The sequence below is a fragment of the Ictidomys tridecemlineatus genome, unplaced genomic scaffold (assembly GCF_052094955.1).
Source record: "Ictidomys tridecemlineatus isolate mIctTri1 unplaced genomic scaffold, mIctTri1.hap1 Scaffold_58, whole genome shotgun sequence".
NCBI lineage: Eukaryota > Metazoa > Chordata > Mammalia > Rodentia > Sciuridae > Ictidomys > Ictidomys tridecemlineatus.
Window position 1 is genome coordinate 526,556 of NW_027523917.1, and position 17,591 is coordinate 544,146.

The 17,591-nt window shown below is 37.9% G+C and overlaps 1 protein-coding gene across 8 annotated transcripts in view; it reads right to left on the reverse strand.

Annotated features, from left to right (window-relative positions):
• The window catches only part of LOC144374108 (transport and Golgi organization protein 1 homolog), a 134,633-nt gene that overhangs the window by 42,072 nt on the left and 74,970 nt on the right, over positions 1–17,591 (reverse strand). For 7 of the 8 annotated variants that reach the window (XM_078037057.1, XM_078037059.1, XM_078037051.1 and 4 more), the window contains one exon: positions 6,548–6,681. The exons of the other annotated variant lie outside the window; for it this stretch is intronic. In XM_078037057.1, the coding sequence (XP_077893183.1) occupies positions 6,548–6,681 (134 nt within the window). The remainder of the gene's footprint in view (positions 1–6,547; positions 6,682–17,591) is intronic. 8 annotated transcript variants of the gene reach the window in all.

Sequence of the window (17,591 nt, forward strand, 5' to 3'; positions counted from 1 at the left end):
GGTGAATTGTTCGGGAGATTGGATTGCCCCCGAACCTGTGTGGAGGCGGTGTGAGTCGGGAATAAAGAATAGCTGTTTGAATCTACAAGGCTGTGAGTGCCTTCTGATTCTGTGCCCAGCCAAGACTGCGGCATTATGGTGGCCCGTACGTGGGATGTCTGAAGCTTGGGGGTAAGTGAATTTGCTCGCTCCTGAAAGAGAGCAAAAAAATGGGTGACCATTTCAAAAAACAATGTGTTCTTGTTTTGATTTATTTTGTTTTCATTTCAAGTGGCCTGTTCCTAGAACTTTCTCAGGCAAACTAAGGAAAATGGTTGACTCAAGGTTTGAAGTTGTTAACCTTCGAGGAAGAAAAATTGTTAGAGGAAGGAGGTACCCCAGTAAGACCAAGAAAAACTATGGCATATGTTGATACAATACAAAAATGTAGCCCATGGCTTTATAAAGATGAGTTATTAAGTATATCAATGGGACCATTATGGTATCCTGTACAAGGATTTTTCTTCAACAAGAAAGAGATGACTAGTTCTGTTCACTATACTTGTCTTGGTTTTTACAGACAGCTGATTCATTTACAAAGCTAAAATGTTAAAATATCAACCACTAAATATGAAATCAAGTACTCTTTACTTATTAAGTTCCATAAGGTAATATATTTAAACATTATGTGTGTTTTCATAAATTGGCAAATGGAAAAATGTTTAATATTGCTTTGGTCTGTGTCTTTGCTGAAACAAGGTTACTAAGTGTTAAGATTCTATCATGTGTAATTTATATACAGAGAGTATAAGAAGTTTCAGCTGGGTTTCAATTACAGTATAACAGTACCTTAAAAAACATGAAAGTATTTCATCTTATTAAAGTGGAGTAATTTTATAAGGGTTGTTTTAGAATGTGAATTTATAAAAAGGGTTAATGGTTAAAAAAGAGGTATAAAAAGATTCAAGATGTGGAAATATATTTTAATATAAAAGGTTAAAGGAAAAATAAATGTTTCTAGTTGAGATAACCTCTGTGTGGTAAAGTGAAAATTTGTAAAATGCCATTTAAAAAGATTTTGAGGAAACTAGATTTAATTTAAAAGCTTGAGAAAGGTAGAAAGAAAAAAAAGGTATTTGTACATGGCAGATTGAGACAAAGCTTCTTAATGGAGTAAAAAGAGCCTTTGGTTGAAGGGCAGCCATGTAAACTAATATTAAGTGATTTAAACAAAATCTAAGCCTCGTTTAAAAGAGTGAAGCTGTAGGTGGTGAAAAAGTACATTTAATAGTACAGTATAGATGATAAATGAAATGCTTTAAATGGTTAAATTGAAGGAAGATTGCTTTACTCATCAAACTATTAAAATGTACTTATTAAACTAAAAAGAGGGAGATGAGATAATCTTTGTTTGGTAAAGTAAAAAGTTGTAAAATGTCTAAGTACATTGCAAAAAGCTTTAAAAGGTTAAATTGAAGGTGGTTAAGATGCCTTCACGATGGAGGAAAAAAATATAACCCATGAAAATGGGAAGATAATAAGATAAAAGATTTAGATAAAGAAGATTAAAAATTTGAAGTGGAAAACTTCAAAAACAGAAGTACAAAAAGGTAAAAAAAATGAGAGAAGATGTATAAAGATAAAGATATAGGAAGATAAAAAGATGTAGAAAGACAAGAATTTTATACCCACAAAATAGGAAATGAAAGAAAACTAGGAGAGAAGAAAGCAACTAAGGGTAAATATAAAAACCTTAGAAGAAAACTAGAAGATAGAAATAAGATGGAAAATGCTTAAAAATGTCAAGTAAAGGTATTTCAGATAGAAAATACAAAGGGCTAAGACAACTATGGTTTCAAACCACATCTAAAAATTAAAAGGACTAAAGTAATTCTAAAAACTAAGGCAAAATGCTTTTGAAAGACTTAAATTTAAAAGGATCTTAAAGGGGTATATATCCCCCAAAGATAAACTTAAAATAACCCTTTTTTTTACTCTAAACTTTTTAAATTTGGATTCATCAGGACTTAATGCTGCGGAAAGACATATGTATCCAAAAAATGTACATAAGCCTAAGGTACTTTGGAAAGATATTCTAACAGGACATTGGAAAGCTCCTGACCCAGTGTTTGTCTGGAGTCGGGGTTCTGTTTTTGTGTTTCCACAGGGAGAACAGCAGCCGATTTAGATTCCAGAGACACTAACTAAAACAATTTCTACAGACCAAAAAGAAGATAATTTGACTCAAATCCATAACAGCTGATATCCAGAGCTCCAGCTTGGCTATTCTTACATCTGGGACAGTGATTAACCACGGTGCCTTTTTTCAATATCTATTTTATTATTGCATTTTTCCCACATCATAAAGTTCTATTTTATTTCTTGAGCTCATACAAACCTAGGTTAATGTTTTTCTGATCAGCTTTGTTTTTTGACTGTGTTTTATTTTTTGACTGTGGAGTTTTTAAACATTGCAATGGAGATTTTATCTAGGTAAAGCTACAAGGCTGTTATTATTGTCTTATGTGTTGTATGTTATGAGTGCACTGTTTTGTGTTGCATGTCAGTATGTGTGTATGTCCATATTTTTATATGAGGAGCGCTCATGAAAAAATGGATCCGAATTTTCTTTTTTTTTATTCACGTGATTTAAGTGGTTTAATCTAAATTAGGTAAACAGCTGTTAATGATTGTTTTCAAAGGTGGTTAACAGATCTGTTTGCTTACTATTGTTTTTAAAGGTGATTAACAGATCTGTTTGTTTACTTTCACTTTTCCTTTTCATTATATTTAATAATTCTGTTCAGGATAATGTCTCTTTAACATCATTGCCAGAATTCCCATCTCCATCCCAGTGCCAGTGAAGACTAAAAAAACCAAACTACAGCTTCTATGATAGCTATCACAGTAAACTGTATAAACTGATGCATCAATGAATATAACTCAACAAGTAATGCTCAATCAAGGACTTGATTTACTTTGGGAGGAAATGAACATATTGATAGACTCCTCCGATTTGAACTGCTTGCAGAACTTGCTTGGACTATATATGAGTTGCATGCATTGTGAACTATCGTCTGGTGCAGCGAATTGTGGTACTGCTGGCATATACTTGCTGATGGTGTCACTAGTGATGCAATTTCCTTGCCATCGCACCCCATGTTAATTGTGGTAATGCTGGCATCTTTGCTGATGGTGTCACCAGTGACACAATTTTTCCAAAGGAGCCGTCAATTGGCTTGGTGTCGTGGCATTTCTGTATCCTCCTCCCTTCTACTAGTGATGGTCTAAAATTTGGGGGCCAACAGAGGTGAGGCAAGAACCTCACCCCCCCACTGGCACCAAGGTTAAATTTGGGGGCCAACAGAGGTGAGACAAGAACCTCACCCACACTGGTGCTTAGGCCTATCCACAAGCATGGCTGAATGCTGGACCGGTAGTCAGTGACGGGTTGATCTGGTTGCAGTGGATTCAACCCAAGACAGGAAACTGACGTCTAAAGGTCAGTTCTCCCATGACGGGTAAGAACCATATGTTGAATTGGACAATCTACCAGGCACGGTCCTTTAGCCACATTGCTTGTTGTTTAATTAATCAGAAGGGGGGAGAAAATTAATGCTGCAGTCTTGGCTGGGCACAGAATCAGGAGGCACTCACAGCCTTGTAGATTCAAACAGCTATTCTTTATTCCCGACTCACACCGCCTCCACACAGGTTCGGGGGCAATCCAATCTCCCGAACAATTCACCTCCTAAAAACTTTTTCTCCAGGAGAACTCAGCGGGAACTCAGGCTGCAGGCACGCCCTACTCCCAGCAGCAATAATCTTCAACCTCCAACTTCCCTAAAACTCCTTTTGTCTTAAACCGGGAACACCCTAAGGAGTGGGATACTTCCTCAAACCTGATCAGCTCTAAACCCGGATCTGCCTTGGTCCTTGAGCAAGGTCACCTTACATGCAATGTCAACAGTGAAATCCATTTAACATGGGGTATGCTGGCAAGGAAATTTTGAAGCTTCATTCCTACTTGACAATGGCCCTCAGCAGGGGAGAAAATAATATTACAATATAATGCATATGAAACCACATATCAAGCTTCAGTTTCACCCAAAATAAATCCTCTGCAGAAAAGAACCCCATTTATTTTCAGCACCAACAGTTAAATTATATGAAGTTACATAAAGTATACAAAAGGTATATAAAGTTCCCTTGAGGAAGACACTCCTATTTCTAACTACTGACTAAAAGCAACAGAAGATTCTTGCCAATAATTAAAGGAAACTGATAGGCAAATCAAATGCCCAAAAAAGAAAATTAAAAAAGGCATCTTATCACTACCTCTAAAATATCCCCATTCATGAATGTTCTTGTTATATCTAGAAACCATCTGAGAGCCAGTATTAGTGGTAGAATACTGCCATGAAGATTAGATAAGGGCTGGGGATGTGGCTCAAGTGGTAGCGCGCTCGCCTGGCATGCGTGCGGCCCGGGTTCGATCCTCAGCACCACATACCAACAAAGATGTTGTGTCCGCCGAGAACTAAAAAATAAATGTTGGAAATTCTCTCACTCTCTCTCCTCTCTCCTCTCACTCTCTCTTTTAAAAAAAAAAAAAAGATTAGATAAGACGGAGCAATTAAAAGTTTCATCACTGCAGATAAAGTCTGAGACTCTAGAAAACCAACAACATTGCAGAATGAAAACTGAAAACTCAAAAGGAGAATCATTTTGAAAACTAAAGAGTTTTTAATTTCTTAAGTATAACACTTATGACATGAGAGGCGAGTCTGAGGGGAAATACACTTTTCCCTTCTGATGAAAATTCTATTAAGGTTAAATTTGGAAAAGGGAAAGAAACCAGAGATGTACAGAGAAAGGGAACACATTTATCTCTTCTTAATCTGTGTCAAATGAGACCATAGATTATATAAAGCTCCATAATTACACACTGGGTGGTATCCCATTTCTTGTGATATGAAAAAAATGATGCAGAATCATGGAGGCTCATGACTGGAAATAATTTTTATATCTAATTTTGCTTCCATACATCATCCCTGCCAAGGTGCTGTTGATTTGATTTGTGGGTGGGGAGCCAAGAACTGCCACAAGAGAACAAATTCTGCATAAGCTACTATCAGAACAAATGTATTTAAGTGCCACTGCCCTGAAAGGAAATATTCAAAAGGAAGATGGATTAGACAGTGGTCCTTTCCTAACTGAGTTTTTCATTTTATAGGGAGCTAAGATAAAACACAACCTGACTGAAGGCAAAGAAGACAAATGAATGCCAGAGGAGCAATGCAAACAAGGTGCCACCCAAACACTCATCAGTCGGCAAAGATCCTTTCTGGTCAGGTGCTGAAAGCAGGGCTCCTCAGGAAGACAGGATGAGTGCTGCCACCCAGAATGGCAAGAGTCCTAGGGATGAACAGAGTTAACAGGCTACAATGTGAGAGGAGAAAATGCAAATCAAGCCCATTTATCCAAAAGCTCAAAGAAGGAAAGAAAGACGACTACTACATGAAAAATGCCACTTAGGTACATGGAAAAACAGTTCCAAGTTTAAAGGTTACCAATCCTATTTGGTATACTTGAAAGAAACAATAGATGGTTCTTTATATGGAGTACTGCAACTGGGACTCTGTCTAAATATAAAGTTTGTACCCAGAGGCACCATGTTTCAAGATCATTCCCTAAGAGTCAGAAATGGCAACAAAATGAAACTAGTTTTCCATAGGGATTACTCTTATTTTCTGTCTTATTTTCTGCTGTGTGGTGTTTTATTTAGGGTGAGAACTTTCAAGGATGCAACCCGGAATGTCTCTAAACTGGAACATTCCTACAGTCATCAAAGACCCTTGCTACTATTTTACGTAAACAATCCACATATCACATTTTTTTAAATGAAAAGGACAATAATCATAAGCCACTAGGAGGACACTCCTAGTGAATCTCCCCATTTAAAATATCAAAGCATGATATAAACAATGTCATGTCTTTCATCAGAAGATCCATACAACTGGCTGGAAGTAGAACCCCTGGGGGAACCTTCAGGCATAGAATATAGGAAAAGCAGGAAATGGATGACCCAGAAGTTGCAAAAAAGAAAAAAAGGGGGGAAAAAAAGCACACAATGGACATAATATTCTGCTTTTTTAGAGTAAAAACAGCACAATTGATTAGGTAAAATACACAAAAAATCAACTTTAAATATGCATGCCTGAGTTACTATCTCAGACTTAATTTACAGGATTAACTCTAATGTCCATGAATCCTTCCCTTTTGAAACAGCAAAGCTAAGAATTGTCAGGTTTTCACCATGACGACCTTTATGATGTGTAGAGCCTTCTGGAACTTGATGTGAGGGGTAGCAACCACAACCAGTTCAGTTCTGTTTCAGAAAGTCTCCTGACTTTCTATGCTGTGCCAGGCCTAAGGTGTGTTAGGAGCACAGGGCCTGGCAAAGAGGTCAGGTTAACTCTACAAAGACCCCAAGAAATCAGTCATTTAAATCTACACTGCTACCCATCAAAAGTAAGAATATAACACCTGTCAAACTTTTACTTACACTTCCGGCCCAAAGTTCTGGTGATACCTCTGCAAGTTTGTAGTAGACAAATACAGGGTCACCTTTTTTAAAATTTACAAAACGACAATCTAGTCCTGTGAAATCTTCAACAGCTTCACCTCGATACATTAACACTGTATATAAACATTGAAAAAAGAAAAAAACAAACATTAGGATTTGATTTTTCACAGTCCATATTGACTCATCAGGAAATATGAATCCCACTATGAACAAAAATCAAGTTTTTCCAGTACTCTCTGGAATCACTTTTAATTCACCTGCTCAAAGTATCTAAAATCCTTAGAGATTTTATTGCTATAAAATACAATATTCCCTGCAATTAGACGAGGGAAAAGGAAGCTTCTCTATTTTTCTCTGTGCTGAGAAATAAAAAGCAAAGTGGCTACCACCAACCATAGCTGGTTTCAGTGAAACTCTTGGTTCTTGCAGGCCTCCTCAATTTTTTTCTGTTTCATAATCATAGAAAGCTTCATTTTGCAAATATGTAAATCCAAGTGTAGACATGGACAGGCTTAAGTATGGCTTCATGCAGAGGTAATAGGGAAGAGGTTAGAATATCCAGGAACCCCCAAGGGGTTAATTAACTTGAACTAACTGCTAAAAGACATTACCTTTAAGTGGCTGCAAGTGCTACCATGCAGCTGTAAACACTGTCAATTTCATTTGCAGCAGAGTTGCTGTCTCTGGGTTTAGGATCTGGGTAAATAACCAGGAAATATATTTTCTCTGAGCAAATATTGTTGACTATATCCAACATTAAGATTGTTTCAAAACATCCTCATTCGTATTTTTTTTTAATAAACAAAATCAAAAGTGGGTATCCTATCTGACAAGGAACAAGTTTAACCACGAGAAAAGGTCAGGCAATACCTTCATGCTTAAAATGCAGGACTAGGATCACAATTGATCTAGAAACTGGTAGAAGCAACATTTTTCTTTTGGTTGACCAAATAGACAGTTTCTGATTTAAGATGAAATGGACAATAGATGTATGTAAAAAGCACAAAGAAATGGAAATAACACTTTTTCTAAAAGCCAATTAGCAGTAAAATACACGAGAATGTTTGTTTTATAAAAATATATGTCTGAGGAACAAACACAGATTTGGAGAGGGTAACTTGTTTTTTTGAAGCTAAAATAGGACTATTTTCAGAACTGTCAGCATCCTAATTCATATGTAATTAAGAGGCCAAGTTGAAGGTGAGAGACACTTAAAGGTGGGGAATTCTCATCACAAGTGGAAATGGCAATGTTTCTCTTGTTCCCCCTTAGGTCATAGAGGATTTATAAATCAGTAATATATTAGGTGACAACATAATGCATACTATGGAGCACCTATTTAGTTCTTTTTTTTTTTTTTTGGAGCACTTATTTGGAAGGCACACAAGGACACCTTACATACACACCTCACTACTTCCTACAACGCAACACAGACCCACCTGTTGTTTTTGGTCACATCTGTTTGGACACAGGCCATTTCTCAAGTTATGTTACCCCACTGAACCTAACCAACACCATGTCTTAGTACTGACGAAGCATCAGTGATGAGATTGTCCAGGTATCCCACGTAGGATAGCGCTCAATAGCAAAGAATAGCAAAAATGAAAGAAAATATCATGGCAGCTGCTTTGCTTCTCTGAGTGTTTATTTATTCCAGCCTTAGGGTTACCTCTAGGAACTTCTTAACATATATTGGAGACATCTTTTTTCTTTATTGGAGTGGAACAAACAATTCAAATTACAAAATTTGGTTTTGGTAACACCAATTTAGACATAAAGAGCTCAATGGTAAACTTCTTGGCCTTTTTAGCATGAATATTTTAAAATATGTACTGCTTACAATTTATGGACAACACGGTCATCAAGTTGCAAGGTTACTAGAAACCAAGAGGGAGTCCATAAGAAGTATTCTGGGCCAGTAAATATATAGAGGAAAGAGGTTCCAACAACACTAGTGACTGAGTCTAAAACTGAATTGGCTTATAAAAATCTTCGAGTATTTATTATTGTTATTGCAACAAACCTCTTCATCTGAATCTGAATGGCTACATCCTCCCCACTGCCCACCTCCAATCCAGGAATTCTGTCCGCTTCCTGCGCACAGAAGAGGCTGCAGTTCCCAGGTGGCTGGTGCAGATCCTTGGCCTCTTTCAAAAGCAAAATATTATTGGCCCACCTGCTACCCTACCTCAAATATGAAGGGAGGCTTCTATGCACAGAAATGACAGGATTGAAGCAGAGTCGGGCCCGAGACCTCGGAACACATTGCGTGCCTAAACTCGGTGCTCTTCCCAAGCCTAAACTCTAGTCCCTGTTAAAAGGCAAAACCAGCCTTTTAACGACGCAAAAGGACGAAGGGGCCAGTGAGCCTTTCCCAAGGAGCCCCACCATCAACCTGCCGCGGGAATTAGGGCCACCGAGCCCTGGAGAGCATCTGCCCTGATACTGCACCGGCCCAGGTCCCTGTAGAGGGGGCAGAAAAGCGCTCTGCTACAGCGTGGGCACAACCCCATCACCCACTGAGATCCTAGGCGAATCCTGGAAGGGAATAAACTGAGAGCTGTCCCTGGGGAATCGTGTTTCCCAACCCCCGCCTCAGTCAGTAGAGAAAAATAAAACGCTGGCAACAAGTGGGAGTCGAAGCCCCCCACAACCCGAGCGGGCTGGCTGGGGCGCCAGCAGAGCCAGAGGGGACACACGCAGGGTCCCGAGGCTCTGTCACTCCTCCTCCCCACCCGTCATCCTGCAACCCCCTCACCCAGCCCTCGGGGCTGGGGACCGGGAGATCGGAGCCCCATGCGGCCCCAAAGAGCCACAGTGGAGACCCTGGGCTGCCCGCCCGCCTGCGCACTCACTGCTGCATTTGTCGTCTGCACAGAGTTTGTGTTTCGACCAGCGCTGGCCGGTGTTCGGGTCCGGTTGGCCTGGCACTCGCCAGTTCGGCCGCAGCACGAACAGCCAGAAGAGCACCATGAACAGCCAGAAGACCAGCACCTGCGCCACAGCCATGTTGTGGTCACCTGGGTGAGCCGGTGGAGTAGGCTGCGGCGGGCGTCTGTGAAGATGGGGCTCAGGGGGCGTGTGAGTAGCCAAACGCAGAGGGGTGGCACCAGGGAAGGCTTAAGCCTTTCCCGGGTGACACCTCAGCAGGGATATCTGGGGGTCGGTCCACAGACTCTACTGGAGAATGCACGGAGCTGGAGCTCCGTCGTTCTCTAGTCCAGACCTTCTCCTCGACTGAAGACCTTCTCCTCTAGTCGCTGCCTTGGCAACTAGGACTCTCCTTCTCGTCCAATCACCTGCCTTTGCTTCTGTGCCCTCACAAGCGACCCTCCACATGATTCTAGTCATCACCCACCCATCCCCCCCCCCCTGCCAACTGGTCCTTTCTGGCTTTCCTCAACGTCTCATTTCTGGTTCATCCTGAACTAGCCCACTCCACCATCACTCCCATCCCCCATTCCTGGTCTGGTACCTCCTTTTCTGAACTACCAAATCCCACCCCTGACTTGTCACAGCTAGTCTATGGTTCCAGGCTCCCTCCCCTTCAAACTCCTAGAGGTTCCTTGAAGCCCCACCCCAAGATCCCTCTGATTAGGAAAGGGGAAGGTGAATGGAACTGTGAGTGAGGGTGTAAACTGGAGACAGTGGCCTGCTTTTTTTTAAGGCGGGGACAGGTGGGGGCAGAGAGATGGACATTAGTCTTCAGGCTAAGATCTTGAGATTCTTATCTTTATCCGTAAGGGAAGAAATTATTTAATTCAAAAGCATATTTTTAACTCTCATTTTGTGCTACTATTCATGCCAGACGCTGGACAAAGCCCTAGCATGGTGTGGGAATGGATGAAAATCCAAAGACAAGATATCTGGTCCTGGTCCAAAAAAGTCCACAACTTAGTGGGAACCAACTGACAAAACTGATTGTCAGAGAAGAAAGCTAGTAGCTAACATTTCTTGAATGCTTTCTTTATGTCCAGTTGTTATTCTGAAGGTTTTATACATATCAATTCATTTAATCTTCATAACAATAGTACCTTACAGTAGTAGTAGGTCCTATTCCAATCCTTATTTTAGAGTAAATTGAGGCAGTCACACATCCAGTGAGCAATGGAGCTAAGTATCAAGCCCAAGGAGTAGACTCCTTTTCATCACAACCTATCAGCTAACAAGCAATTGTACTTTCTGACAAGAGGAGCAAAATCTGATTTAAATCATAATATAGCTGAATTACTGATATGTACAGTTAAGGGGGGAAAGGCACAAGCTAGCCAGCCCAAGGAAGAGTGTCTGCAATGCTCCCATCCTGGGTGGAGGCATTCTCGTTTGTCTGTGACCAAGGGCTTGTTACTATAGTCTCTGCTAAAGTTATTCATCAACCTCCAACAATGAACCCATCAGTTGTTTCTCCAAATTAACTGAATCTTTAAAACTTAGAGAAAAGAATGTAGTCTACCATGTTCATAATGTTAAATAAAGAAAACGATGGGAAAAAAAGGTGTGCACAAACATTTGTCTACAGGGCCATGAGAGGTCCCCGTTGGTCCAGTGTACTTCTGCGCTTTCTGGAGAACCAGTGGATCATACAGAGAAACTGAGTCATTCTTCATTTCTTTTCTACCATGTATTTATTATGTTATAAAATGTATCTAGTAGGTATCTCTAACAACATGTTGAAAACTGAACTCATTTTTCTCTCAAAATCTGCTTTCAGTCTTCCCTATCTCAGAAATAAGAATTACAATTTAATTCCCATTATCCAAGTGCTCAAAGCCCAAAACTTACAAACCACCTTTGATCTCTTTTCTCTCACATTCCAACTCCAGTCCATTAGACAATATTATGTCTTTATTTTTATAATTTTATTGAGATATAGTTGACCTACAATAAATTGCACATTTAAGGTGTACGATTTGATAAGTTTTGATATGAATATACCCATGAGACTATCACCAAAATCAAAAAAGTATTTCATCCTTCTTTGTAATCCCTCCCCTCTCCTTTTCTGGGCTGTCTCCAAACATCTCCTGTCATCATAGATTGTTTTGCATTTTCTAGAATTTGATATAAATTATAAAGCATTTTATTTATTTATTTTTCTGACTTCCTTCTTTCCAAATAAGCATTTGAAACATGCCCAGAATCTGACCACTCCTCTGCATCTGCTAAGCCAATATACAGGCCAAACCCACATCATAAGTCACCTGAATGATTCCCATAGCCTTCTTCTGTCCTTGCTTCTGCCCTCATTTTCCCCAATATCTATTGTCCTGATGGCAACTAGAGTGATATTCTTAAATATAAATTTGATTGTGTCTCTCTGCTCAAAATCTTCCTATAGCTTCCCATTTCCAAATAAAAGGCAATGACTTTAGCCAGGCCTGGTCGTACTCATCTGTAATCCCAGCAGCTCAGGAGGCTGTCAGGAGGATCCTGAGTTCAAAGCCAGCCTCAGAAATGTAGTGAGTCCCTAAGAAACTCAGTGAGACCCTATCTCTAAATAAAATATTTTAAAAAGGACTGTGGGTGTGGCTCAGTGTTTAAGTGCCCCTGGGGGTTCAATCTCTGGTATCAGGAAAAAAAAAAGCCATGACTTTATTATGGATTGCCCTGCCTTATTATGGACTGTTCTTATTCAATGTGACTCCCCTCATCCTTTTCTCCCCATTTCCTAACATTCTTCTCTAGTCTGTTAGTTCCATTTAAATACACCAATCCCACCCCTGCTTCAGAGCATTTATACTTGCAACTTTGCCTCAACCTTAACTGCCCAAATCATCTAACTAGCTAACTAGTTATCACTTTATCATGTCTCTGTAACAGTGGCATTTCATGTGATAAAGACTTTTCCTGGCCATCCTACACAAAATAGAGCCTCTTGTCATGACTATCAAGCCCATTACCCTGCCTTTCTTTCTCTTCAGACTTGCCTTACCACTTTAGACTTCTCTTACCACTTGCCTTACATTTGTTTGTCTACTTGAATTCTCTGACCCAACCTCAAACACAATTTCCAACAGGAGCAGGAAATTAGTTGTTTTGTTCACTACTATTACATCAGTGACTAGGGAAATGCCTAGAATGTATGAGAGAGTTAACAAATGATTTGTTGGATAAACTCATGGTTCCAATAATATTATAAATATACTACACTATTAACCTAAACACATATATTAACTATTAAGCCCCCATATATAAATAGTACTGAGAGGAAATAAGCTATGAGAACAAGGCATTTAAGGTCCACCTCTCAGCAGCATGCATCCTCAACTCCAGGAATGTACCCCTGAATGTGTTTGTTGAATAAAAACATACTTGTGTGGAGAGTAGTTGTTTGGTTACATGATACTGGAATATTTAAGTAGATCTTTTAAAACTAGTTTTAATTTTTTCTTATTTTTCTTATTATAGAATATGGTATGTTGTAGATTTTTTCTTATTGTAGAATAGAAATTAATGATAATTCATTGGTGGAAAAATCAGAAGACCAAAATGATCTAATTGCATATTACCTTCTTGATATTTACTTTGACTCATAATCAGATATACTTTTATATGCATAGTCAGTGCTTCCAGTTACTGAAGAACTAGCTGCTTAGTTTGTAGAGTTTTCAATATTTTGATTTATCAGTATTATTTTTTAAACTTATTGCCTTAAAGACATATTAACTAGTCTGGTAAATAATGAGAAGAAAATTTCTCAACTGGCCACAATAAAGTAGTGGTGGTTCTTTCTACCAGGATACATACAATTAGTGGATGAATCAGCATTCACTTTTACTCATAGCATTTAAATATGTGGCATTGATGTTTAACATGTTTAATATAAGGTTATATTAAAAACCTTCAGAAAAGGTACAGGATAGAATGCGGTGGTGATTGTTGGCATGGAGATAAATAATCTCAAGTGAATTATTCTTTAATACCTCAAAGGGAATTCTTACGGGGTAAGGGTTGAGTAATTGTTAAAGGTAAATGTGACCAGTTTGGGTGGAGGGGACATAAAATTCTAAGATATGAAGGGTTCCTAATGTCAGAGTACAATCTAAATGAGACAAAAACATATCTGAAACAAATAATTGGCAGCATAATAACATATACCATTGGAAATTTGTGAAGGCACTTGCCTAGGAGCATTCAGTAGGCCTACCGCTGCTGTTACCAGGAAGAACCTCATCTATTGTAAATGATGTGCCAGAGAATAGTGTTAAACATTTATGGAAGACTAAATCTCTCCAAGAGGGGCAACAGATTTACCCTCGCATATGAAACATTGGAAAAAAAAGTGGACAAAATACAAACAACAGTTCTCAGATATTAGATAATAAGCAGCATAAGAGTGACCTCTAAGATAAAGTTAGGCATGAGAGATGAGTGCTAGGATTATCCCAATCTACTCCCTGGAAAGAATTTTTCAGGCCACATCCAGAGAAGGAAAACTCAAATAGAAAATCTCCTGAGTTGAAGAGATGGATTTTAAAGTCTGAAGAGACCGACACAGCTAGAAGTCCCAGAGCAGAATAAAAGAGACAGTAGAGAACTGCAGAGGGAGGGAGAGTGTGTACATGCACTAGCTCTCTAGACATCTATGGAGGGTTCCCCTGAAGTCTGCGGCTATGTAACAATGGGCTCACATGTAAGGCCAGAGAAAGAACCTTCAGAAAGGAACAGAATGGAAGGTGGTGGTGATTGTTGGCATGCAGATCAATTTTTGTAATCACCAGCTAGAATGGAAAATCTATAATAAAAGGGCATCAAGTAACATAGTCAGTAAAAGGGACAAAATAGCCCAAGATTGAAGGTAACTCCTGTCTAGAAGAATCTTAAAAAGATAAAAATGTTTCCAAGATAGTTCAGAAAAAAGCTGTACACAGCTCAAGAATATTTAAAAGAATACAAAATGTTTCCAAGATAGTTCAGCAAAAAGCTGTACACAGCTCAAGAATATTTAAAAAAATACAAAATGTTTCCAAGATAGTTCAGCAAAAAGCTGTACACAGCTCAAGAATATTTAAAAGAATACAAAATATCCAGTACTGAACAAGGTAAATTCACAATGTTTGGAATCCAATAAAAATGTATGAGGCATGCAAAGAGCGAAGAAAATATAACCCATGTTGAAAAGAAAATTAATAAAAATGATCATTAATTACACTGTGATAGAGTTATTATACAAGGACATTAATACAGTTGTATACCATATGTTCAAGATGCTATGGAAAAGCATAAGCATGTAAAGGAGAAAAAGAAGATATAAAAATGTCTGAATTAGATAAAACAGATAAAATTAGATAAAATCAGATAAAACAATGGCTAAGGTGAAAATTACACTGAATGAGATTAACAGCAGATTCAACATTGAAGAAGTCAATATCAGCAAACTGAATATGCAGTGATAAAGACTCCAAAATCAAACACGGAGAAAGAGACTGAACTGAACAAAGCATCAGTATGCACAGCTTCAACCAGTCCAATATATATGTTATGGTAGTTCCTAAAAGAGGTGGGAAAAACACATTTGAAGAAATAATAAATAAAAATGTTCTATATCTGATGAACACTCAGATTCAAAAAGCTCAATGAATAAGAAAAATGATAAAGATGACACAAATTTACACTAAATGCTTAAAACCAGTGCTAAGAAAAAAATTGAAAAGCATCTACAGAAAACAGATACCATTATGTACAAAGGAGTGAAAGTAAAATGTCAAAATTCATTCAAGAACCATGCAAACCAGAAAACAGTACATCAACATTTTCAAGTTCTGAAAGAAAAAAAAACTGATATCCTAGAATTGCATTCCAAATGAAAATATTATTTCAAAATTATATAGTCTTTAATGCAAAAGAATTAAGTTAAGCCCTACCCCACATAAAAATTACCTCAAAATGGACCACAGACATAAATGTAAGAATTCAAAATGGACAACACATATATATGTAAGAACCAAAACTAAATGTAAGAAAGCATAGGTAAATTTTGGGGTAGACAATGACTTTGTATTTAAGACACCAAAGGCCCAAGCACCAAAAGAAAAAATAATAAAGTAATGAACTTCATCAAATTTAAAACTTTTAAAGGCTACCATCGAAGAAAGTGAAAATACAATCATAGAAGAAAACATTTACAATTCATGTAGTTAGAATATATATAACTACCTAGAATATACAAGCAATTCTTATTGTTCAATATGAAAAGACAAATGGCAAGAAATTAGAATAGACATTTCTCCAAAGAAAATATGCAAAAGCAAATAAGCAAATGAAAGGATACCCAGCACCATTGGGGAAATGTACAACCTCAGTGAGATACTACTTCACATCTATCAAGATGGTTATAATCAAAAAGATAATAATAAGTTGGCAAGAATGTGGATCAATGGGAGCCCTCACACACTACTGGTAGGAACAGACTACAGACCTAAATGTAGCAGCTAAACCTATACAACTTCTGGAAGAAAATATAAAAAGCTGCTTGGCAGAGGCTTTTAAAACTAACTAGCTCTCTCTGCCTCATGCTCTCTTTTTTCCTCTCCTCAAAAACGTTGTCTCATGCTGGGCGTGGTGGTGCATACCTGTAATACCAGTGGCTCAAAAGGGTGAGGCAGGGGGATTGTAAGTTCAAAGCCAGCCTCAGCAAAAGTGAGGCACTAAGCAACTCAGTGAGACCCTGTCTCTAAATAAAATACTAAATAGGACTGGGGATGTGGCTCAGTGGTGGTATGACCCTGAGTTCAATCCCCAGTACCAAAAACAACAACAACAACAAACTTTGTCTATTGTATATTCATTGTTATGGAAATGGAAGGTAAGCTGACAGACTAGGAAAAAGTACTGGCAAAACATATCTCTCTCAAGAGAATGATATCTAGGATATACAAATGATTCTTACAACTTATTAATAAGAAAAATCACCCAATTTGAAAAGATGGGCAGAAGACTTTTTTTCTTCACCAAAGTAGACACAAATATGGTGAATGTGCACATGAAAGGATATCCAACATAAGTTGAAATGTAAATCAAAACTGCAATGTTATTACACATACAGTAGGATGGACAAAATTTAAGACTCATCATAACAAATGTTGACAAAGATGAAGACTATGGTATCTCTCTTAGAACTGCAGACTATAACATGTAGTATAAACAATGGCACAAACTGTTAGAAAACTGTTTGGCAGTTGCTTTACAAATTAAATCAAATCTGTCGAGATATTTACTCCAGAGAAATAAAAGCATATATCCACACTGAGACTTGTGCACAACTATTCATGGTGGTTTTATTTGTAATAGTCAAAAAATCCCCAATGTTGGACTGTGGGAACATGTCTGTCTTACATGCCTCAGAACCCTTATACTCATATTAACCATATAGTAGACATTTGATTACTATTACATGAATGTAGAGATTGATTTTTTTACTGTTAATAGAGCTTCTCTTTTATTAAATATAACAGACAAAAGAAAATCACGTATAGCACAATGAATTATCACAAAGTAACATATCTACTGAACCCTAACCCAGGTCAAGAAATTGGACATCAAATGCACTTTCATGAGCCCTTTCTCATTGCTCCCCTAATTATTCCCTCCGCTCCCCCAGAGTTAGGCACTATTTTAACTTCTAATAACAAGGATTAGTTTTGCCTGTTTTGTTACTTTATACAGTGTAATCATACACATGTGTTCTTTGGTATGTGGCTTTTTTAGCTCCATATGTATTTTTATAAGATTTATCCAAGTTGTTGAATGTGAATGTACTTCTTATTTTCATTGCTTAATAATTTTCCACTGTATAAATATAACCTGGTTTACTTAAAAAAAATCCCCAATGTATATCAATAGGAAAATAGATAATAAATTTTGGAAACATACTTAGCAAGAATAAAGAACTATTGATAATAGCAAAAACAGGGAGATTCTGAATGAAATAAACTAGACAAAAAGTAATATGTATTGAAAATTCTTTTTTTTTTGTACTCCCTAGTACAAATATCCAGGGGTGCTCTACTGCTGAGCTACATCC